We start from the raw sequence: 25,580 nt of genomic DNA, 5'->3' as shown, positions 1-25,580 counted from the left end.
CAGAAAAAGTTCTCGGGGTAAAATAACTCAATCTGTGAGGGAGCTGTGCTAATATCCAAGTAATTGGAGTCAGCCAAGGGGGAGATACGGTTAAAAGAATAGATGAAGAAATAATGGCTGAAATTTTCCTTAACTTGGTGAAAATTGTAAAACCATAGTTCTGAGAACTCAGTGAACCCAAGCGCAAAAACTACACTGGAGCGTATTATAATCAAGTTGCTTAAAGTTGGTGATAAAGAGAAAATGTTAAAAGCAACAGAGAAAAAAGATGTGTACAAAGGAATGAAGACAGATGAGGATGATGAGAGACTTTTCATCTGAAATCTTCCTAAGGAGAAGACAATGAGACAAGAGCTTTAAAGTACTCAAAGGGGGAAAAAAGGCAGCAACCTGGGATTCTGTCCCTGGGCAAGACAAAATAAAGACCTTTCTAGACACAAAAAAAATGGAAAAGAATTTATCATATTCAGGCCTGAACTACTAGAAATGTTAAAGAAATCTTGCAAGCAGGACAGTCATAGCAGATAGAAATCAGATTCTGTACAAATTACTATGAAGAAAGAAAGGTGACATCACTACAGATTCTACTGATATATAAAGGATAACAAGCAAATATTATAAATAAGTTTCTGTTAATAATTCAAGAACTTTTGAAGAAATGCACACATTTCTTGAAATTAGCAAACTACCAAAGCTTACTCAAGAAGAAACATAACCTGAATAGCCCTAATGTCTAAAGAAATCGAATTTGTAATTATAAACCTTCCCACAAAGAAAACTACGGGCTCAGATGATTTCACTCTTGAGGTCTTCCAGACGTTTGAGAAGTAAATCATACCAGTTCTATATACACTCTTCCAGAAAATTGGAGAGTAGGATGTACTTCACAGTGCATTCTGTGAGGACAGCATTGCCCTGTTTTAAAAGCAGGGCAAAGACATTTCAAGAAAATAAAACAATAGACCAGTATCCCTTACAAACACAGATGCAAAAAGTCTTAAATTTTCAAAATGAAAACAACAATGTGGCTTTATCTCACAAATGGAAATCAATGTAATTCATTATATTAACAGAACAAAAAGGGAAATCATGTGGTCACCTCAAGAGATTTAGAAAAGCTTTTGACATTCATCCTTGATCATAATTTTCATCAAACTAGGAACAGAAGGGTATTTCCTCCTAAAAAAAGTGTACCTACAAAAAAACTATGTTTAACACAATACTTAACTGTGAAAAGACTGAATGTTTTCCCTCAAGATCAGGAACAATGCAAGATTGTCTGCTTTCACCGCTTCCATTTAACATTGTACTTGAAGTTCTAGTTAGTACAGTCAGTTCAGGAAGGAAAAGGACGCCATCCAGATTGGAAAGAAAGAAGTAAAACTGTCTTTATTTGCAGACATGATCATCTATATGGAAAATCCTATGGAATCTTAAAAAGCTGCTAAAACTAATAGGTGAGTTTTGTCAAGATAGTAGGATACATGATCAACCTAAAAATGAATTGTTTTTTTATGTGAACGGTGGGAAATTGAAATTTAATAAACAATACTATATATAATCACATCAAAAGTATGTAATTCTTAGGGGAAAATCTGACCCGAGATGTAAAAGCACTGTGCACTTGAATCTTTAAAACATTGTTGAGAGAGCTTGAAGTCCTGAGTAAATATTCTTGGGACAGAAGACTCAATATTGTTAAGATGTCACTTCTTGCCAAATTGATCTATGGATTCAACTTAATACTTGTCAAAATCCCAGTGGACTTTTTGTAACAGTTGACAAACTGTGAAATTTATATGGAAATGCAAACAACCTTAAGCTACATTCAGTAATCATGGATGGTATTGGTGTAAAGACAACCAGGTAAATCACCCTACCAGAAGAGTGGCCAGAGGAAGTTTTTGAGGTATATGTTCTTCATTCAAGGTGCAAAGGCAATTTAGTTAAAGGGTCTTTAAAGATTCTGGAACATTTGTATGTCCATATGCCCCTGTCATTTATATACATAGACACAAAATAACTATGATCCGTGGCTAGAACCATATGCAAAGATTAGCTTAAAATATACCTAAATGTAAAACCTCAAATTATATATATTTTAGAAGAAAATACAGGAGAATATCTTTGTGACCTTGGATTAAGCACATATTTCCTAGATATAACACGAAAGCACTAACTCTGGAAGAAAGAAATGAATAAATTTTACTTCTTCAAAATTATGAGTAAAACATTTGTATCCAGATTATGAAAATAATAAAAAGTCAATAACAAGGAAATAACCCATTTTTTAAATAGGAAAATGATTGAGACAGGTACTTCTCCAGACACTGTGGCAAATAACCTCTAAAGAAATGCAAATTAAGACCACAATGAGATATCTAGTAGGAAGAACTGATACTCTTATACTCTGGTGGTATGTAAAGTACCACAACAATTTAGGAAAATAATCTGGCACTTTCTGAAAAAGTTAAGTACACTCCTACCATATGGTGCAGCCATTCCATTTTTACAGATTTAGTCAAGAGAAATTAAAACATAATGTGAATACAAAGGCTTGATCACAGGTGTTTGTGGTAGTGTCAGTTATAATAGCCAAACAGGCATAACCCAAACATCTACCAACAGGTGAGTGAATCAACAAATTGTGATATATTCTACAGAGGATTTCTATTCAGCAATAAAAGGAATAAACTGTTGATACATGCAACAACATAGATAAAATCCTATGATAATTATGCTCTGTTTTCAAAAGAAGTCAGAAAAAAATGGATACATACTGCATGATTTCATTTACACAAAATTCTAGAAAATGGAAACGAATCTATAATGGCAAAGCAGATCAGTGGGTTTCCCGGGGACAGGGAGAGACAGGAGGAGGGATTAGAGGCAGAAGAGAAACTTGGGAATGAGGACTGTCTTTGTAATGTGGTGATGGTGTATACATATACCAAAACAACCCACTGTACACTTACATTTTACTATGTTTCAGTTAAATCTAGGGGCATATATGTGGCTCAGTCGGTTAAGCATCCGAGCATCCGACTTTGGCTCAGGTCACGATCTCACGGTCTGTGAGTTCAAGCCCCGAGTCAGACTCTGTGCTGACAGCTAGGAGCCTGGAGCCTGCTTGACATTCTGTGTCTCTCTCGCTCGCTGCCCCTCCCCCACTCGCACTCTGTCTCTCTCTCAAAAGTAAATAAACATTTAAAAAAAATCTAAATAAAGTTGTAAAAGATTTTATTTGCTTTTATCCTTTAAAAATACCCTAAAAGGAATTAATATATCTTCAAGGGGAGAATTCAGTTAAGTTTTATTTCTTTTTAAATCTTTTTTAAAGATGGCAAGCTTACAGATTTTTATTCTTTATTATCAAAGCTAATATAAAGCAAATTTAGCAAAATGGTTTGTACAAAACAGAAAATTGGAATGTAAAAATCAGTGACCGATTCTATGATAAAAATTTAATTTTAAACCCAAAATTAAAAATTAGGAAGTTTTCCCTTTTGATAGTATAGCAAATTTAGGTTTCCTCTGGTTCCTTTTAATCATATTTTCCCATTTTTCCTTTAAAGAGTTTTCTGTTAGGAAAACTTTAGTGTCTTTTATTCTATCAAAAATATTTTTTAAAGGAATTTTATATCTCTTTTATTGGGGTATGGGGAAATAGGGAGTTTAATTCAGAGAAGGTCCCTTAAGAAATAAATCTTCTAAACCTACCCTACTCTGTCTGTACCCTCATCTTCCAAATTAAGAAATATTGGGGGGGAAAAAAAGCCTTTTTATTTAGAGGATGATATTTTGGGTAGTGTTCAAAACACAATTCTACCTCCTCAAAATTTAAATTTTTGATTAAGGATAGTTAACACTATGTACTTACTATTCAGTGTTATTATAGATTCACTTTTTTTTCCTTTTAAATAATTGCATTCTTTCAGAAATACAAATAGAATCAATTGAGTACTAACTTACAAGGGCATCCTACTCTCCTGAAATAGTCCCTGTAATGTGGCTTATGGGTACAGCAGAGTGTGGATTCAAAAATAAAACCGAATGCCCAGACCTTATATTAATATATAGAAACAGTTGTTCTTTTATTGTGGAGGCTTCTCATTTTGTCATTTAGAGCCTGGGGCCATCATTAAAAATATTAGTTGCAATGCAGTTAGGCATCAATCTCCAGGAATGTGTGCCTATCCCTTATGTGAGAGTATGTCTGAACTCTGGAGTTATGACCGGCAACAGCACTGTAACACATATTTTTAGAAAACATAGATATTACTCAACCTAATACCCCCTTGTACTAAGAGACTTTGCCCTATTGTCAACAATCAGGTTAGAACTGGAATTTTGAATATACTTGTGTTCTGGGTAACCTTCAAAGGCATGTACTCTTAACTTTCTTCCCCTTTGTGACACTGTGGACTGGTACCCACTAATTCATGCATTTGCTTGAAATAATTTAGTACCAGGACTTCTTTTGTAAGGTTCTTCCCCGCCCCCGCTTTGGGTTTGCTGTAATTGTAATTGTTGGCACTATTTTATGTTATTTACTCTGAAAACCTGTTTTCTATCACTTGGACTAACACTGTTGTTTTGTTTTGTTTTGGATTTTTTCTGAAGCCCCATTCTCTGTTGGTCTCACTGCCACCCCTCTTTCTCATTGTACATGTACAAACCTCCATTACTCTCCTGGTCACCCTATAGAAAAACTCAGTATCTGAAGCTATTTCTTGGTTTGTTTTCGAGGTTGCTCCAGAGTAAGTAATAACATTCTAAGATGATAGTTAAGATTTAACCTCTGTATCTGTTTTCTACTTCACAGGTTATATATATTTTGTCAATATCTGTGTATTAATTTTGGGATTCCATTGCCTTTCAGTGAGCCCCTATTTTTTCTTTTTGGATCTCTTTTCTTTCTTGTCCATAGCATGCAGTTTTGAGAAGCATTTTACTAGTGCCTGCTGAGAAACTCTTATAGCAATGTATTCTCACCTACCCTGGATTATAGCTAAAGTTACTGTTTGCTATGTCTATTTATGATCCACCCTCTTCGATTTGTGACAAGAGAATCCTCCATTCTTTATTAACTTAAGTCAGATTAATGTCTCTTTTGGTTCTTTATTCGTATTCAGATGTTACTAAGTGTTTTATATTACAGAGTACATTATTCATGTTTTAACCTAATTATGGATTTTACTTTATCATAAGAACCATGGGTAGCAAACACCATATAAAGTAAGTAGAAATGAGATGAATTTAGATTTATAGTAAAATAAAACTAGGGGCGCCTGGGTGGCTCAGTCGGTTGAGCGGCCTACTTCGTCTCAGGTCATGATCTCGCAGTCCGTGAGTTCGAGCCCCGCGTCGGGCTCTGTGCTGACAGCTCGGAGCCTGGAACCTGTTTCGGATTCTGTGTCTCCCTGTCTCTGACCCTCCCCCGTTCATGCTCTGTCTCTCTCTCTCTCAAAAATAAATAAACGTTAAAAAAAAAAAAATTAAAAAAATAAAAATAAAACTATAAAGTTGAATATACATTGATAGTAACGTGTGATCTTTGCTCTGTATGGTTATTATAAGTGGTAAATAATTCATATAAAAATGGTTGCAACTAATATTCACCTTAGGCCAGTCATATGTTTATAGGACATTTTGGGGGAAGAAGAAAATGAGCTGGAATAGGAAGGGTCTGCGTGGTCCTTGGGATTCGAGGAGCCAAGTTTGGATCAACCAGGCCTAGATATGTAAGAACCAAGGTGATGACTTAACCTTTGAGTGTCAGCACTCCCTACTGTTACATGTTCTCAAAATCCTCAAGTCTCCGATTTTTCTCTACACGGGTAAAGCCTTAAAGAAGTAGTGAAATGGTTTATTTCCAAAATAAACTTCATAGAATACAGAAGTGATGATGACCCAATCCTTACAATATGGTGGCCTTTGTCTATTTGGGAGGGGGAACCATGAGATCATGACCTGAGCGGAAATCCTGAGTCTGACGCTTAACCAACTGAGCCACCTAGATGCCCCATCAAATAATTTTTACGTTCTAAGGAATCGTTAAATGAAATTAACAAAAAATATACTTCAGACTTGTTAGAATAGTAACTATTCCAAGAAACTGGGATTTAACTTTGTCATTCTTTTTCAGAATTCACTAATACAAAGTAGTAATTCTAGTAAGATTCTTAACGATACCTACATTATGCTTTCCAATGCTAAAATTTCCCTTATTCTTTTTAAAAAGACAATGGATGATTTTGCCATCTTGTTGGACTACTTTTGGCTTTTCTCTAACCCAGTGGTTTTCAACCCAGGTGACTTTGTCCTTCAACTCCCTTCACATTTACCATTATCTAGAGACGGTGTTGGTTGTCATAGTCTGAGGAAGGGTGCTACGGGCTTCAAATACGTCGATAGAAATGTTGCTGAACACCCTACAGTGCACAGGATAGTCCCTCACAGCAAAGGATTATTTTGCCCAGGATGTCAATAGTACTGAAATTGAAACCCCATTCTGTTGGTGAAACCCTACTCTGTCTGGATGAAAGGCACATGGGCTGCATTCTGTGGGCTTTATTATTTAATTGTGTTTCTTCAGAATATATCTTTGGTTGTTGGTTATGGCTACTTAAGATGCTGGAGGAAATGATCAAGCTGTAATTACCAGAGAACATAATTTTTAATGTGTTCAATGTTCTGTTAAGAAAACAGGTTTTTTGGGGCGCCTGGGTGGCTCAGTCAGTTAAGCGGCCGACTTCGGCTCAGGTCACGATCTCGCAGTCCGTGAGTTCGAGCCCCGCGTCGGGCTCTGTGCTGACAGCTCAGAGCCTGGAGCCTGTGTCAGATTCTGTGTCTCCCTCTCTCTCTGCCCCTCCCCTGTTCATGCTCTGTCTCTCTCTGTCTCAAAAATAAATAAAACGTTAAAAAAAAAAAATTAAAAAAAGAAAACAGGTTTTTTTTTCCTTTTTGAAAGAAGCTATATGGTGAATTAGTTATAAGGCAACTATTATTAATGATTATCTTAAGGTTCTAGTTGCTGTTTTAAGAAAGGGAAAGGATGAAAACTGGAGCTGTCATCTGCAGTCACCATAAACAGCTTGAGATCTGAAATCTTTTGTTATAATCATAATTGTACACAGCTACTTCCAACATAGGCAACTAGCATGATGACCAGTGCCCAGGGTATAATAGGCTCTCAATAAATCCTGAATGGGAAGATGGGTAAATGTGCAGCTTACCTGTTGTGCCAAGTCAGGTGATACGCCTGAACATTTACCTCTAGGCCCTTTTCAGGTTTGCTCTATAGCTCCAGTGGAAGTGGTGCCACGCCTTGCCCTCCTGCCCCTCTCCTTTCTAAGAAAATAATAATAATAATAATAATAATAATAATAGCAACAACAATAATAATGGGAAGAGTTTACGGACATTTCGTAGATGTCCTTTTGTGGAGCTAACTTTAAACGTGTATCTACACATATGTTTTATGGGTGAGAAAACTCAGGCTTGGTGACAAGAGTTAACATTCAGACCTCTGTGTGTGTGTGTGTGTGTGTGTGTGTGTGTGTGTGTCACAACAAAGAGATTGCAAAGTATCTGATAGTATAATTTTGTCCTTGAGACTTGCGCTACCTAAGTTTGAATCCTGGGTATTTATCATCTTGCGAAAGTTATTTAACCTCTCCCCCATTTCTAAAATATGCCTACTAGAATGTCTCAGAGACTTTGTAGTCTGGGAAGACAAAAAAAAAAAGACGTGGAATCTGACAAACATATGAAGTAACTGCTGACTGATACAATAGAGATATTATAATGATATAATGGTTAATGATATAATGCTTGTCATTGTATTGCTTGTCACTATAAATGCAAATATAATGTATTAGGAGTAAGTATACTTAAAATTGCTACTTAAAATTTTTCTTTTCAAGTATAGATCACTTTTTCAAGTTCAATGCTAAGAACTGGACTTCTCCGCTAGCTTTCTCAAGATACTGACTGGCCTTCTGACTTTGTTCTTGGTGTCTCACGTACCCTGAACTCTATGATCAGACATCTGACTTAGCAACCACTCAGAAACCTTATTGTTATCCTTTCCAGACTGTACCCCTTATCCATTACCCAGCAGTTTTGAGATTATGCTTTCTGTATTCCCACCCTTGAAATGCTAGTAGGATTTGGCACGATCACTTATGGATTCCACAATTAGCTATTCCTTTGATACTGATCTTTGGTCATTGTCCATTCCTTTGAAGGTGTTGCCAATATTTATGGCTCCTTTCTTACCCATTAGACATTACAGTGGCTTCTCATTTTACAAATAATTTATAAGCCTTTCTGTTACCTGGCATTTGTTAGACTTCTTGCTAAAATTAAAATGACCTCTGCAGCATCTCACCCTTTGATAGTTACCTCTTCAAGGTTGTCTCCTTCAATAGCATCTAATGAACAGCCTTAGTTCTCTCTCTTACTGGTTCTTCTCCATTTCCTTTTATACATTTTCTTCTTGACTCTCCTGTCACTATGCTTTCTTTCCGAGATTGCATTCACTACTGTGGTTTTGTGTGTGAACTACACACCAGCAAACCCTATTTTTGCACCCCTGACCCCTTTCCGGAACTACAGATGAGTATTTCCAACAGCCTTTTGAATACTTAGAGCTTGGAGGTCCGGGATACTTCAGAATTCACATTTGTCAAACAGAGTCTATTAATATACACTTACTTCTCCCAAAACAAAAGATCTAAAAAATTATCAAGTCTTTTCCACCTCCCCCCTACTATCTTGTTACTTCTTTTTTAATATGTCAACCTTTTTTCAAGTTTTGTCTCAATACTTTCTAATCTTTTCCCTATTCCACCACAAAAAATTAACTGAAACGGAAAAATAATTGTACTTTTAAAAAAACCCTTAAGATCTCCCATTGCCTTTTGTCTAGATTGAAAATCCAGATTCTATAGCACAGTGTTTTAGGAGATGGATTTTATTTTTTTATTTTGTTACATTTAAATTTTTTATCCAGGTCTTAAAAACTTTGTAATACTTGCTACCACTTTTATTATCATCTAGCATAGAATACTATTTGAATTAACTTAAGCTTTCATACGTTGTATATACATTTACAAATGTCAGATTTTCAAGGCGTTTGACAAGCCTCTCACAGTTTTACTCTACCCAGTTTATCAGCTTTATTCCCTTCAGTGGCTCACTTCAGACTCAAAGAATTGTTTCAGTTCCTGGCTGCCATTAACTGCAACACATTGGGCAAGACATTCAAAGTGGTATTAACAATACTTTTACCTTTTTGAATTGTGAGGATTAAATGAAACAGTGCGTATAAAGAGGTTGGTTCAGGGCCTGGCACGTAGTAATCAAGAAATATTAGCTGCTGTTTTGTTATTGTGTCTGCCTGATTCCTCAGCCTGAATCTCAGTGTACCCAGATGTGCCGGATCTTTTTTGTCTTTGTGCATACTTCTCCAGACTCTGGAATGCCCTGTTCTTTCCTCCTTCCACTTCCTGTGTCTACCCCTCTTCCTTTGGAATTTAACTCTTCTAAGAAATTTTTCCTAGCATGTACAGTTAACCCTTGAACAACAACATGGATTTGAACTGCATGGATCCACTTATATGCAGATTTTTTTGATAAATGCAGTATAGTACTGTAAATGGATTTTCCTTATATGATTTTTCTTAACATTTCCTTTAACTTACTGTATTAGAAGAATACAGTGTATAATACATATGACATACAGAATATATGTTAATCAATTATGGTTACCAGGCTTCTGGTCAACAGTCGGCTATTGGTGGGGGGGGGGGGGAGCCAAAAATTATATGCAGATTTGTGACTGTGCAGGGTGCTGGCACCCAACCCCCACGTTGTTCAAGAGTTTATAGTTCTTTATCACCCCTAACTTTACATAAACATTCCTTTAGTGGTACTTTTGTTCATACCTCTGAGTCGTGTATTTTATTACAATTTGTTTTCCAAAGTCTTGTCTTCACTTGACTTCAGTGAAGTCCCTGGTGAAGTCCCTTCAGTGATAGGGATTAATTCTCAAGCTATTGGATCCCAGTGTTAGCTGCCCTGCCTTGCATCCAACAGGTTTTCAGTCAGTAACCACAAATGCTGCCATCTGGATTATCTCATTTAATACCCACAACTGCTCTGTGTTAGGTCTGCATTATTATCTGACTCGGTGAGGTTAAATGTTTGCCCCAAGCCACTTACTTTCTAAGTGCCGCAAGTTCTAGGGGTGCCTGGGTGGCTCAGTCAAGCATCCGACTTGGGCTCAGGTCATGAGCTCACAGTTTGCGTAGTCTTTATGTAAGGCTGTTTGTTTAAGAACATGTAATAATGACCTAATGTGAAAAAGTTATGGCTTTGTATTCATTGGAACATACTGATTCTAATAGCTGGGGGAGTGGCGCTGGTGGTGGTGGGTAATTAGATTGTTAAGTAGAAAAGTGTTGCATACCATTAATTTTACAAACAATTAAAAGGTAAATCAGGAGTGTGTATAATGATTCTAACTAGAATCATCGTATAGAAGTTGTAATTGTGATTTGAGTTACAGCATAAATTCCAAGGCAACAGTTTCTTCTTTTAAAGAATAAAATACAGAGTTGAAGATGAACAGTATTTATATAATATTTAAATTTAATTCTTGGGTTGGTTTTGCTTTTTTGTTTTCATTTTTAGAAAATAAAAATACTTTTAATTATTCTTTTTATCATACAGCATAGTAATATTCTAAATCTCACCCCCGTAATAGTAATATTTATATTTTATTTTAGGGAAGCTATGCGAAATTACTTAAAGGAGCGAGGGGATCAAACAGTACTTATTCTTCATGCAAAAGTTGCACAGAAGTCATACGGAAATGAAAAAAGGTAAGGTTATTGTTTTTCTGGCGGGTGGTTAATTGTAGCTATTACATGGATTTGCAAATGATGTGTTAGTATACAGGTTAGAGGTGGTTTCTTTTATTGGGTTAATTTGTAAGTACAAAATAAAAAATAGGGGATTTGCCCTGACTGAAGGGGAGAAACAAAGTGAACTGTGGCATATTTAATAAAGATCATCTGGCTAAATCCCTGATGTCATAAAATAAAAGAATCCATAATTTCAGGCGGGGGGCTACATGATGTTCCCTAAGTATTTCTGTGGTGCATTAGCTTGTTCAAAAAATAGCTTTCCTTTTGTTGGAAAATGCAGTTTTATAAACAGGTGACCCCCAGAGAACTATTTTGAAAAGAGGAAGGCTAACCAAACCCTGAATTGAACCATGGAGTGATTATAAGGAAAAGAGCTCCCAATGCTCTCCACCTTGACCCTGTGTCTATTTAGATTAAGAAAAAATAGTAAAATTGAGTTGGCAAGTTTGTACTCAGCATGTGGGCACTACAGAAATAACCTAGTGATCAGGTTAGCGGAATTAAATTATAACAAAAACGATCTTCATATTTAGCATCTGTTGCAGTATCGTATGAATTTCGGCATCTTGGGTGTATAATTATGGACTTTTGTTGCTTTTCATCTGGTTGCTGGAGTTTTCTTGTCTTCGGGATTTTTTTGATTGGCAAGAAAGGCACCAAATTGGTGTGAGAGAAGGAATGAAAACTTAGGTTTGGACATTAAGTTGAAGGGGGTGACTGATATTTTAGAGTGTGTGAGGTAAAGGAAACCTTAGCATATGCGTCAGAGAAGGGAATTATTAAAGTCCTCTAAATCTGAGCCAAGACGAAGGTGAAGCTATTTAACTGATAACTTTATCCTCAAATAGGATGAACAAATGCAAGTAATATTTGGGACTCATACTGCCAAAGTGTTCTTTTTTTATCGTTATTCAGATTTACTACATTTCCGATTATTTTATCTTAATTGACTAATAAAATGTAATCATCTGATTTAGAATTAAATATGGGAAGAAGTTGGTATCTTCAGTTTGGGACATAGAAACCAAGTCAGTATAGTGGAACCCTCTTTTTTTAATGAAGTTGATACTGGATATTCTTTATACAAGTGAAATTGAGTGTATGTGCAGAGCATCGTCTGTTTTTTTGTTTTTGTTTTTGTTTTCCTAAGCAAAACAGAGCAAGTTAACACCCTCCATGCTTGTAAGTCGAAAGAAGGCCAGGCTTGCACCTCATCGTGAATCTGAAGAGGAAACACTTTCCCTTTATTCAGCTCCAATTATGAACAAGAGTATAACTGCCTTACAGATATTTTAAAATTTTAATCCTCAGAATAATCTTGTTAATCAGTACGCTATACTCCCCATTCTATGAGTGAGAAAACTAAAGATCAGAGACTTTAGATATGCCCAGGTTCATCTTAGTTTAGGAATTGATGGAGCCAGGATTGGAACCCTGGAACTATAACTCCCAAATTTCGTATCCTCTCCATCGCCCTAATGTTCATAGCTTTCCATTTTGTGTTTGAGTGTTGCTCATGCGCACAGTAGGGCTTAAAGATAGATGGAGGAGGTAAAGATGCCTATAGAACGTCAACTGTGAACTTTGCCTAGGATTGTCCCTTCACCATTAGCGAAGCTGGGCTGGATCTGATGGAAGTAGGAATAGATGTGTTTATTGCAGCGATGCTGTTCTCTCTCTGGATTTTTGAAGGTGCGTTTTGGTACAACTGGATTCATTCGTTAATTCATTTATTCTTTATTTTGGTTAGGAAATTAGGTGCCATGTACTTTGCAAAAGGATCTTTAAAGTCACTGTGTCTTTTAAGACCAGATAACTGAGGCCATGAGGGGAAAGCAGAAAGTAATCCAAATAAGGTTCCTGTTTGTTAGTCACTATCAAAAATAAGTGAATACAAAATTATAGTGGCTTCTCAGGTTGGTGATTTAAAGGTTACCCTGTGTGTGGTTGCCTTCATCTTCAGCTCTTCTCTGTTTGGCTATGGCCTGGCCAGGCTAAAACACCAGGTAAAGGAAAGCCTCAAGAATCTAAGCTTCTAGCCTCCAAAGAATGAAGAAGAAAAAATGACGAAAAAGCCTGAGTCCTGTATTTTTCTTTCCTGTATTTTTTACATATTTGTATTATTACATTTTCAGAGTAGACATGTATTAGTACTAGCTTTGCAATAAAGGTGGAAACCTATTAAAATTACTTGATTTTTAAAAAGGATTATTAGTAGTAAGGGACTGCTCGTGTAGTGCAGCCTCCTGGACGACTGGCAAGCCAGTCTGGCCCCTTATGCATTGGTGGAAAGTAGAGTGGAAAGAGTAAAAGATCTGTCTTCTTTCTTGTTGATACAGATTCAGGCCTTTCTGAGAAGCTGCCAAGGCCTAAGGCGTGAGGTCACCTGGGGACATGACCACAGTCTTCTTGGCACTTAACTATAGCAAATGATGCTAGAAATATTTGGTCAGGAAAATTTATCCTGAAATTTTGAGTTGTTCTTGGTATTAAAACTTTGTACCTAATAACTTTTTTTTTTTTTTTTTTTTTTTTTTTTGGACATCTGGTATCCCACTGATGTTAATGATTAGTTTTACTTTTTCATTAAAGAAGATTATTCCAGGTTGAAAAATAAGCTTTTAAAAGGATTGTTTTGTTTAGAGGAAAATTTTCGTTAAAGATAGGGAAATTACTTCTGACGTGTTAGTATTCCTTCAATTTCGTGTCAAGGGAAGTCATTAAACAGTACTACAGGTGATAATGATGTTGTTGAGACAACAACAGTAAAGCCATTTAGACAATTAGATGATGCTTCTGAAGTCATACTGAGAATGTGTGTTAGTAGAGGTAACTGAGGTGTGCAAAAAGTTTCTATTTGGTGCTTTTGGATTGGATAATCCTCAAAGGATCATGATTCTGCAAAGGTAGTCAGATAATGTAAATGGCGCGTTTGGATTTGGTCTAACCTAACCTATTTTATATATTGGGCTGAATAAAAAGTCTTCTTTGAATCTGTAAGGTATTTTCCAGACCTCATCTCAGGGTTTGAGGAAAAAGTTGTTGAATCATCCTCTGAAAATAAAGACTAATTGTTTGAAATAGGAAATGAGTAAAATTGTAAATGTGTGTATATTGCCACCAAGTGGCAGAAAAAAAGCATTGTTTGTCATAGTTGCTAGATATAGCCATGGGAAATATTGAAAATAAAGGCACATTGTTTCATTGCATATTCTTTTACGGCAGCTGTTAAACTGTGAGCTGGCCACTTGTTGGTCAGACTTTTCACTGAGTATTTGGTACATATTGACCAACTGTCCAAATTTAAAAATCACTGATTGCACATGGCATTATAAGGTGTATTTTAATTTTTCTTCTGCTAATTAGGTAGCCTTTTTTAAATCCTCACTCCCTTTAATTTCCTTTTTTTTAATCTGCTCTTTTTTGTATGTATGCTTATCTTCTATTTGATTATGCTGCTACTGAAGTCTGTGGAAATGCAAACCTGATTCATTAACTATCTCTTAGGGAGGGCCAGTATTGGGATATTTAAGATACGATTTAATCAGCACATTGTATAGAAATAGTCTCAATGGTTAGATTGTATGGGATTTGCTGTTTTCTTGCATCACAACTTCTTTGAAGTGTTGTAGAGTTGACTAAAAAACAAGGCTAGTTCTGAGGCATTTGTGAAGATTCGTCTTCATTTTTCTTATTACATGATTTGGAAAGCACTTTCAGTATAGAGTCTTGGTCTGTGTTTTAAGTGATAAAGAATTGCTTGCCAACCTAATTTTATACCTTGTTTCATGCCATTTTATCCCAGTACTCTTGAGAAAACGAGCACTACCCAATCTTGTACAGTTTTAGTCTTCTTTATAGTTTTTCAGATGTGAAATAAAAGTGTCTTTTATGAAAACTTGTTGAAATTTGACTCCCGCATCTGGTGTACTCCACTAAAGCATGGCTCTTTGAATTTTATAGCTAGTATACCAGCTTATTAAGGAATCTTAATACCAGTGTTCAATAAAAAACACTCATGGGAGACAAGTGTCCAAATTTGATGCCTTCTCAACCTCCCAGTAGTATGCCAGCTAGGTATTTGAGTCTGTGCCACGGTAAGCATTGGGTGGCTCCCAGCATTAGAGGCCAGAAAGATCCTGGGGGTAGACTTGAATTGAGCCACCTCCAGAACTAGCCCGGCTAATCCAGGCATCCCTCCAAACTTGGAGTGACCTGGAGCTGAGCCCACTACCTCGGCTGTGACCTCTGTGTCCATGGTCACAGTGAGAGTATGCAGGCATGAAAGCTGCTTTGCTTCCTTTTTACTGGTTTAAATAAATCTGAAAAGCCTCCAGGGCTTCCCTCCTTACTCAGCTTGACCCCTAGGTCCTGCTTGGTCCACTTCCCTATTATCTAGGCTTCATCTGTTCTCAACTCCAGCCACACTGGAGTTGTCTGTGTTTGTTTTGACACAGACCATTTTGGTCCTTCCTACTTGCTTTTCCCTCATCCACCCATGGCTTTAGGTTGTGACTCAACATCACCTTTTAAAGGAAGCTTTCTCTGGCCACCCTGGTCTTATATAAGCCATTTTACTCATTTATGAGTAAAATGTTTTCTAAACTTTATGAGTAAAGTGTTTTTTTGTTTCTTTGTTTTGTTTCTTTTTTTTTAAATTAGCTGTCTCTCCTATTAGAGTTCGTGAATTCCATCAGGACAGGAATATTTGCCTTTTTTTTTTTTTTAACTACTATATTCCTAATGCCTGCGACACTACACTAGGGGTTCAGACTAGGGGTATAATAATTTAATGAATTGATGAATATTAAATACACCTAGCTCACTTCTTATAAATTAATTAAAGTAGTTTTTAGTTAGAATTGAGCAAAAAATAGGTGTTATAACAAGTTTGATTCAATTCAGTAAATATTGTAGTTGGATGCTGGGGGCTGGGGGCGAGCAAACAAGAAGTAGATACTAACTACCTTTTGGAAGAGCTGAGGCCAAATCCAGCCTGGTGGTGTCACTGTGTCACATACATATGCACAAATAGGTATGGGGGCACATTTTTTTTTTTAAGTCTGCTCATTGTTGGCCTCCAAGGTGTTAAAAGCATAAATATTTGCTAACTTTGAAAGTTAGAAATCCCATATAAAGTTTGGCTTCAAACGTTTGTGGAACAATTGGAGGATGTAGCCAACACTAGGCCCACATGGTCGTAGTTCAGCAAAGTGATGGAGTGGGTGTGTAGCCACAGACTCGCTATTCTCTGTTGTGCCATATCATCGGAGTCACAAACCAGTGGCTGATTGTCATTGCATTTAAGCCCTTCTTCTTACAGTGGGCTTACAAGAGTTAAGAAGAATGTTCCTGTACACATAACTGTATAAAAAGCAAGAGTTACCATGAGGGCTGTGTGTTTCAAGAAAGAAGAGGGAACCTACTTCTTTGAATAATTAAAGGATATTCTTCCTTATTTATTGTGCACCTGGTTCACCCACTAAATTACTTACCTGGTGACTCTTGGAGTTTACTTAGCTACTATTTGTGGTAGATATTTGAGTTTTCAGGCCCCTTGATGAGACATGGTGTCACTATTGAGCAAAAGCAAATTACCCTGTATATAAGGACTGGATTGATGGTCTGAATTATAAAATGTGGGGCTTGAACTAGGCTTTGAAACTGATATTTTTTAATTGTCAAGGAGAAGATAGTTGACTCTTGCAGTACACGGGTTTGATCTGCATGAGTCTACTTATGTTCATATTTTTTTTCAGTTAATACAGTATAGTATAAATGTATTTTTTCTTCCTTATGATTTTCTTAGTAATATTTTCTTTAGCTTACTTTCTTGTAAGAATATAGTATGTAATACATATAACATACAAAATATGTGTTGACTGTTTATGTTAATGATAAGGCTTCCTGGTCAACAATAAGCTATTAGTTAAGTTTGGGAGAGTCAAATTTAGACATGGATTTTTGACTGCACAGGGATTTGGCACCCTTCACCCCCACATTGTTCAAGGGTCAACTGTATAAGGAAGTTATTCTAGGTGGGAAGAATTTTTGAGGGCAGGTTTTTGGCAACTAGCAAGACAAATCTGTTGGTGATCTGTGAGTTGAAAGGGTGCAGTGGATTGTTCTTTCAGACATCCACTTGTCCGGGGTGTCATATACATAAAACACAGAAATCCGCTTACCCATTTGCTTTTAATTCTTCTACTTTTGTTAATATTTTGAAAGTTTCTCCTTTGGATATTGCTCTAATTCTATTTTCCAGGTTAATTACCAAATAAATTCAATGTAATAGCCATAGCAATAATGTCATTAATTAATATATCATTTTGAGTAGATCTTAAGAACTGCAGATTCTGCGATGGCATATTATTTTTTGTAACCTGTTAGACATCATTGGATTACTGAACTCCAATAGTTCAGAACTCTGAGCTGTGTGAAAATTTAAAGGGAGACTCCATCCTCTAAAAAGTATCTATCTAATCTTGGAGTGCCTGGATGGCTCAGTTGGTTGAACGTCCAACTTTGGCTCAGGTCATGATCTCACGGTTCATGAGTTCGAGCCCTATGTCGGGCTCGGTGCTGACAGCTCAGAGCCTGCAGCCTGCTTCGGATTCTGTGTCTCCCTCTCTCTGTCTCTGCCCCTCCCCCACTCACACTCTTTCTCTCTCTCTCTCTCTCTCTCTCTCTCTCTCTCTCTCTCTCTCAAAAATAAATGAACATTAAAAAACTAATAAAAATAAAAAGTATCTAATCTTATTGAATGCATAATTCCAGTATAGATGGATCTTCCCCAAACAAATGTCTTTGTGGAAGCCTTGATTTCTGTGCTATGGACATGATTAATTGGCATGACAAAAGGCTTCACCAAAATAGTTCATTAGGAGATGACTTAGTATAGTTCAGTATAATTTTATATTCATATGTTCAAAGAAAGGTAATGCTTTCTTGAATCTAATTGCATTGTTTGGTTTTGTATTTGTATGTGTGTGTGTGTGTTTCTACCATTGTTTAGGTTTTTTTGCCCTCCTCCTTGTGTGTATCTTATGGGCAGTGGATGGAAGAAAAAAAAAGAACAAATGGAACGTGATGGTTGTTCTGAACAAGAGTCTCAACCATGTGCATTTATTGGAATAGGAAATAGTGACCAAGAAATGCAGCAGCTGAACTTGGAAGGAAAGGTAAATTAAACTCTGTTGGTTCTCCTAAAAGGGCACCCTCGTACCCTATTAGCATGCAGTTTCCTTATTTATTTTTGTGGTGATGATTTTTTTTTTTCTTTTATGGCTTTTGGTACCACTTTTCTGAACACACCCTCCCCGGTCCATCCCTCAGAGAGAACCTTCTTAAATAGTTGCCGTCTAGTCACAAGCTGTTGACATCTAAAGGTGGCTTGTTAGCAGTTTTAACAGTCTGAATCAGATTGCCATTGGAAGCCAGTAATAAATTTAAGAGGCTAATCCCTCATGTGTCTGACAGGGGGGCATGATACTCAAGTAACAGTGAACGCGTATAGCTCAGTAATGTTTTACACTGTCTCTTAATCTTAGTCTTAATCTTAATCTTAGTCTTACACTAGAAACAAAGTGACACAGATAAATTCTTAGAAGGATTTACCTGGGTTATAAAGATCTTAAATGTTTTGCATAGCTTCTCTGTGAAGCAAAACTATGCTATAGACAAAAATAGCCACAATTAGCTTCACTCAAACTTTTAGGGATTTTCTGTGATTAATTTGCTAGGGAATGAAATTTAAGTATTAGTTTTGCTAATTGTGTTTTATGAAATTATGAAGCAATCATTTCACTTTATACCTTTAGTACTCAAAAATAGTTCTTAATGACTTAGCATTTAACTATCATTTTATTTTCCCTTGATATTAAAATCTGGAAAATGGTTAGTTCTCAACAACCACGTGAATATCCTTTAAAATAGCGTATGAAAAGCTGTTTCCTCATTCAGTAAATCTTCACTGAATATCTTTGTGTTTGCTGTGTTGTAGCTGGCAGTACAGATGGGGGCTGCAGAGTGACATTGAAGGTGATGAGCTAGGAGATTTGTACATTTCGATTCAGTTTTAGCCATTTTATAGCTAATACGGAGCATGAGCACTAAGAAGCCTTAATATCAACCTTCTTCAGTATTTTTATGAATGACATTTGTATCCTTAAAATGTTTATTGGTGGGGGCGCCTGGGTGGCTCAGTCGGTTAAGCGGCCGACTTCGGCTCAGGTCATGATCTCGCGGTCCGTGGGTTTGAGCCCCGCGTCGGGCTCTGTGCTGACAGCTCAGAGCCTGGAGCCTGTTTCAGATTCTGTGTCTCCCTCTCTCTGACCCTCCCCCATTCATGCTCTGTCTCTGTCTCAAAAATAAATAAACGTTAAAAAAAAAAAAAATTAAAAAAAATAAAAAAAAAAAAAAATGTTTATTGGTAAGACTTATCAACTATGTATTTTTAATTAAGTTTGCAATAAAACTTATTATAATAAAAGTGGTTTCATCTTAAAAGAAAATACAGCAGCAAGAAATATTTCTAAATTATGACCCTACAACTGGAGTAAAGGATGTATTTAAGTGATAGGGTGATCTGATGGGCCTTAGCTGTGTCTCCTCTATTTTCCTGTTACGTAGAAAGTCTCGGAGTTATAGGTCTCCAAGGTGTACATTTAGATACTTGGTACTATGAAATGAGTACTTAAATAGGTAGTGAGAGAATTTAAATCTATTAATGTTATATATTAATAGATTTCCTAATTTTAGACTATTAATAGATTTCTATAATAAACTCTTTAACTATAAAAAAAAAAATAGGTAGTGAGAAACCAGGGATTGTAGCTACCAGGGTATATAATTGTTAACTGAATTTCTTTGCCTACTTTAACCAATTCCAGCTTCCAGCATTTTAAGGGAAGTAATACCAAACAAACAGCATCCTCACTTGCCTGTATCAGCATCGTGACTTAGTATACCTTTCTTCAACTTACACCATTATATTCTTTCCCTAAGCCCTAAAGATTCACAGAAGAAGAAAAGAATACCTGAAAGCTTGAGCATTAACTAGTATTTAAAACATTTAATGGGTTATATTTAAAACATATAATGTCTGTAAGCCAAAGCTATTAATATTAGTTTTCATGAAAGATGCTATCAGAGAAGTCTTACTTTATATAAAGGAAGACTTGTCGGGAGTCAGCAGAAGGCATTCCAGGTGGAACAGGAACATCATATGTGCTTGGAGCCTAAAGGCGTGCATAATATATTTGAGCCTAGGAAGGCAAAGATGTCCTGAGTAGTGACATGCTGAGCCTCAGAAAAGGGACCCTTTGCTCCCACCTGTCTCTCTTAACCTCCATTCACTTAAGGTAACACTGTTTTCTTTTAGTAGCCTCCTCATTGAATGGTACAATTTAGTCATTATCGGAAAAGAAAGGCTATTTATTTTGCACTATTGGGTACTTATACTTAATATTCATTACAATAAAGTTCTAATTTATGTGGCACTTCATATGGTCATGACATTTGACTCTATGTTGATAATATTTTGGACCTGAGATTTCACTTAATGATGTTTTTATTTGTTAAATACTCATTTTTCCTCAATTTTACATCTTAACATAGTTGGAACTAGGTAAGCTATACAACATGAATTGATTCCCTACTTAGCCCACTTGTGTTTTTCTTACACTTAAAAGTTACATCCCCTACACCTCACTTGCTAGCACTTTTTCATTTCTATAATTCAGATTCTATGATGCGGACATTTCTACAGTATTTTTGCAGTGTTGTATTTGGTATTGCTTTCTCATTTGGGGGCACATTTTTTACTATGGCCTGAAGATCTTCAAGTTCTTAAGTTAAATTGTTCATTATTGATAGAAAGGTTTATTATATGCCATTTTCTATTCTAGAATTCTGTTAGCTAATCTAGCGTTTTGGTATGACGAATGTAACTTTAAATTTTATTTATTTTCTATTTTCTTAAAGCAATAGTACTTTTTCTGAGTGGTGACTTTTTCCTTTTTTTTTTTTTTTTTTTTTTTTTTACATTTATTCATTTTTAAGAGACAGAGACAGAACACGAGTGGGGAAGGAACAGAGAGAGAGAGGGAGACACAGAATCTGAAACAGGCTCCAGGCTCTGAGCTGTCAGCATAGAACCCGATATGGGGCTTGAACCCATGAATGGCAAGATCAAGATCATGACCCGAGTATGAAGTTGGATGCTCAACCGACTGAGCCACCTAGGTGCCCCTCCCCCTTTTTTTTCAAATGGAATTTGAGTTTGTAGTCAGTGGTCTTAGTTTTTTTTTTTTTTTTTTTTTTTTTATTATTTTTTTTTTTTAATTTTTTTTTTTTCAACGTTTTTTATTTATTTTTGGGACAGAGAGAGACATAGCATGAATGGGGGAGGGGCAGAGAGAGAGGGAGACACAGAATCGGAAACAGGCTCCAGGCTCTGAGCCATCGGCCCAGAGCCTGACGCGGGGCTCGAACTCACGGACCGCGAGATCGTGACCTGGCTGAAGTCGGACGCCCAACCGACTGCGCCACCCAGGCGCCCCAGTCTTAGTTTTTTAAAAAATAATAATTCTAATAAAGTTATCCCAGGGGCATCTGGGTGGCTCAGTTGCTTAAACGTCTGACTCCACCTCAGCTCAGCTTGATCTCAGGGTCGTGAGTTCAAGACCCATGTTGGGCTCCGTGCTGGGCGTGAAGACTACTTTAAAAAAAAAAAAAAAAAAAAAGTTGTCCTAGCCATGATTATTTTCTTGTGGATTCAGACTACTCACTTTTATAAAAATAGGGAGACATTTTCCTTTTTTTTCCAGAGATATGTGTGTTTGCTTTTTCCAGACAAAAACTTTGTGTGAAAGGCTTTTGCCTATGAGAATTTGTCTTTTAGATACACATTTCGTTTTGTTCCTTGTAACCGTCTGTGTTAGTATATCGATACCCATTTTCCTAGACTTTATGGTGCAGAACAGTTCCATCAGTGTAGGCTTAATTTGACCTTCAGTGCTTTTTGATGTATGGAAGACCTGTCACTCCCGCCATAGCATCTCTGAGCTTGGAGATCCTTGGGTAGAAGGAGTTGTGTGAGTACGAAGAACGGTTGTTTTTATTTTTCTTATTACTGTTATTAGCTTTATTTTAATTTTATCTTCTGTCAAACAAAGCTTCTCAAAGCTTTTACCACATTTTTGAATTTGTGAAGACCTAATGAAGTGTAAAATACTCACAGTGGCACCTACGTCGTCTTACATAACTTTGCTATGAGAAATGAAATAAACCCTGGCGTTATTTTTGTTGTGCTAAAATTACACGTGATTAAAATTTAAAAAGTTGAAAACTTAGAGTACATTAGCTGTTTCCTAAACGAGTGGCATTTTTCCTGATTTTTAAAAGAAACACACAACAGAGGTAGTCAAGGAAACTTGTGTAGCCTAATTACAAGGTAGAGAATTGATCTTCTAAAAAATATAATTTAGATATTTTAAATACTTAAGCTGTGTTTGAGCATTATTTACCCAATCTGGAAAAGGAGATCAATAATTTAGGGGCACCTGGGTGGCTCCGTCGGTTAAGTGTCCGACTTCGGCTCGGGTCATGATCTTGCGGTCTGTGGGTTCGAGCCCTGTGTCGGGCTCTGTGCTGACAGCTCAGAGCCTGAAGCCTGCTTTGGATTTTGTGTCTCCCTCTCTTTCTGCCCCTCCCCTGCTCACACTCTGTCTTTTTCTCTCTCAAAAATAAATGAACATTTAAAAAAAATAATATAGTTCCTTCCCTAATTCATAGGGATCAGGGGAATAGGAATGATAATAGAATTGTCATATATATTTGAGATAGTTGCTGCTACTTTGTGAGTGCTGTAACTCTTGGATGCTATCTTTTCAGGTACCAGAATTTATTTTCTGGTAGACTGGCATTATACCTTGCTATGTTTATCTTCTCTATTACCTTTCAATCCAGTTGCATATTTTTTTTTTATTTTTAAGTAAGCACAACCCCCAATGTAGGACTTGAACTCACAACCCTGAGATCAAGAATCATATGCTCCATTGGTTAAGCCAAACGGGGCCCCTCAATCAGTTCTTTTGATGATATAATATGAATTATCCCATTTGGCAAAGTTTACCATTTTTTATAAAGAGTTCTTTAAAGTATGCTCCTAACCTTTTCTGGCATAAAATATTTTATAATTCTCCAGTTACTCTAACTTTGTTTTTATCAGACTTATAGGTGGTTCTGTAGTGTTCATCCATGTAAAGAAAAACTGTGCACTATTTTGAAAAGGATCACTGCTAAAAATCTTACACAGATTCAGTTGAATTCTGATAGCTTTATTTATTTTGTTTCATTGCAGAAATACAGTCATGGGCTTTTTTTGAACTGTAAAATTCTGTGGGTTTTTTTTTTTAATGTTTATTTGTTTATTTCTGAGAAGGAAAGAAAGAGAGAGCAGAACTGGGGGAGGGGCAGAGAGGGAGAGAGAGGGAGAGAGAGAACCCCAAGCAGGATTCTGTCAGCACAGAGCCTGACGCAGGGCTCGAACTCATTAACCTTGAGATCAGGACCTGAGTCAGGATCAAGGGTCACACATTTAACTAACTGAGCTACCAGGTGCCCTGTTAAGTTCTATTTTTAAAAAATTACTGTTACAGCATTTATAATTCTTTTATGTTGGTATAGAGCTATATAAAACAAGAAAAAACTGTGTTTTAAAATGGATAAAATGGATCGTAATGTAGTATTTCATAGACTTGATAAGACTGTCCTTTGTCTTCCAGGATCAATGTCAGTAATTGTTACAGTTGGTTTTTTCAGCTATTCATCTAATTCATTCATCGAAAACCTAGCCATGGCTGTACTGAGTTGTAAGTACATAACCAGCAAACTTTTGGTGCTATTGAAACTTCCCTTTTTTTCACAGAACTATTGCACAGCCAAAACTTTGTACATATCTGATTCAGACAAGAGAAAGCACTTCATGTTGTCTGTAAAGATGTTCTATGGCAACAGCGATGATATTGGTGTGTTCCTCAGCAAGCGGATAAAAGTCATCTCCAAACCTTCCAAAAAGAAGCAGTCATTGAAGAATGCTGACTGTACGTATCCTTGAGTTTTCTTTTTTGTCACCAATTCCTCTGATGGATTAATAAGACAAATTCAACTATTTTTTTAACTGAAAATTGCTTTTTGATAGCAAATTCATTTGTTAGTAATGGTTTTGTGGCCCTCCACTTAATCTGAAACCGTCACATGTATTATTGCCATTTTATGGTCATCTTTTTTTTTTTTTTTTTTTTTTTCTTAATTGAAATGGACAATGCCCGGTCTACGGAGATGGTTCCCAACCAGAGTTGCTTCTGCACTGTTCCCCAGAGGCATATGGGAAGTGGGAATTTATTCCTTGTGCTGTCAGTGACCACAGGGAGTGCTGATGGCATTGGATGCATCAGACCAGTGACGCTAAAAGTCCTCGTTCTCATTCCAGAGAATTGATCCCCCAAGAACATCAAAAGCTCCTCTTTGAGAAACACTGTTATCAAATGGGCTGCGGAAGTCCTTCCTGAGAACCTAAACAAAATGTTTAACACAGTTGCTCTGGCAAAGACTGCTGCCTCATGAGCAGATTTTTAGACCTACCAAATACCAAAGATAAACGCTGTCTGACTGAGTTACACATTGCAACCCCTGCACCCAATTTTCTTTTTCTTTTTTTTTTAACTCTTTATTATGAAAATTTTCAAACTTACCTAAAAGGGAGAGACTTGTGTAAGGTGACCGGCCCCCTGGCCTCAACAGGTTTTGCCAGTTCTGTTTCATTTTTTCCATGGTCCTTCCTCCTCTGACTTCTGGAATATTTTAATGGAAATCTCAGATGACCTGTTCTTTCAACCATCATTTCTGCAGTAGTGGTGCCTAAAAGTATTGACAGTAGTGCTTTAATGCCATCTAAAAACCAATCCGTGTGCAGACTTATTACATGGTCTCTGAAGTGTTATTTTACAGTTGTGTGTGTGTGTGTGTGTGTGTGTGTGTGTGTGTGCGTGTGTTTCTTTTCTTAGCAGTTGGCCTGTTCAAACTTGGATCCAAATAAGGCCCATACATTTTAACCTATAATAGTGTGTTCTCTCCCCCTCCAATCTTTCCATGTCATTTGCTGAAGAAACTGGGTAATTTTTCCTTTGGAATTTCCATATTCCGGATCTGGCTGATTACTTGTGCCTCTGTCTCTCATATTTTCCATAAACTGGTGGTTAGACCTAAAGACGTATTTTAGAATTAGCTGGTCCTCTATATGTTTGTTTCCTTCTAATCAGAAGTCAGAGATGATACCTGAGATGATACCCACGTCTTGTCCTGTTAAGATTGTTTATAGTAAGTTGAGCTGTTGCTAGCCTAATCCATCGGTACAGAGTTCCTCAGCAACCATTAGCCACTGACGATGGCTGCTTAAATCTAGTGTTTTATGAAGGGCTTTTTCATATTCTTTTACTTAGAACTTGTTAGCGTTTTGTTTCAAATAATAGTCTGCAGAGAAAAGGCAGGATAGACACTTGCTTACTAATTTGCAGAACAGCAGTAGTATTTTTTGAAAGTGCTCAAGGTTTTAGGAGTTTTGTTTGGTTTGCTTGTTTT

At 36.7% G+C, this 25,580-nt stretch overlaps 1 protein-coding gene and 2 long non-coding RNA genes across 13 annotated transcripts in view; 2 read left to right on the top strand and 1 right to left on the bottom strand.

The window, feature by feature from the left end:
- RBPJ (recombination signal binding protein for immunoglobulin kappa J region) overlaps positions 1 to 25,580 on the top strand; it is a 221,373-nt gene that overhangs the window by 182,614 nt on the left and 13,179 nt on the right. For 8 of the 11 annotated variants that reach the window (XM_058722911.1, XM_058722914.1, XM_058722921.1 and 5 more), the window contains 3 exons: positions 10,797 to 10,892; positions 17,953 to 18,118; positions 23,869 to 24,043. In XM_058722911.1, the coding sequence (XP_058578894.1) occupies positions 10,797 to 10,892; positions 17,953 to 18,118; positions 23,869 to 24,043 (437 nt within the window). Of the gene's footprint in view, positions 1 to 1,399; positions 1,458 to 10,796; positions 10,893 to 17,952; positions 18,119 to 23,868; positions 24,044 to 25,580 lie in introns of all 11 variants that reach the window. The other 3 variants (XM_058722915.1, XM_058722918.1, XM_058722919.1) reach the window with 1 other exon arrangement.
- Positions 1 to 25,580, bottom strand: part of LOC131507733 (uncharacterized) — a 41,853-nt gene that overhangs the window by 7,304 nt on the left and 8,969 nt on the right. The window lies entirely within an intron of this gene.
- LOC131507732 (uncharacterized) lies at positions 19,362 to 21,244 on the top strand. Its single transcript, XR_009259663.1, has 2 exons — positions 19,362 to 19,640; positions 19,749 to 21,244. It is a non-coding gene; the product is annotated as an uncharacterized LOC131507732 (long non-coding RNA).

This window comes from Neofelis nebulosa, chromosome 3, assembly GCF_028018385.1.
Source record: "Neofelis nebulosa isolate mNeoNeb1 chromosome 3, mNeoNeb1.pri, whole genome shotgun sequence".
Taxonomy (NCBI): Eukaryota; Metazoa; Chordata; class Mammalia; order Carnivora; family Felidae; genus Neofelis; species Neofelis nebulosa.
This window is presented reverse-complemented; position numbering and strand designations above follow the sequence as displayed.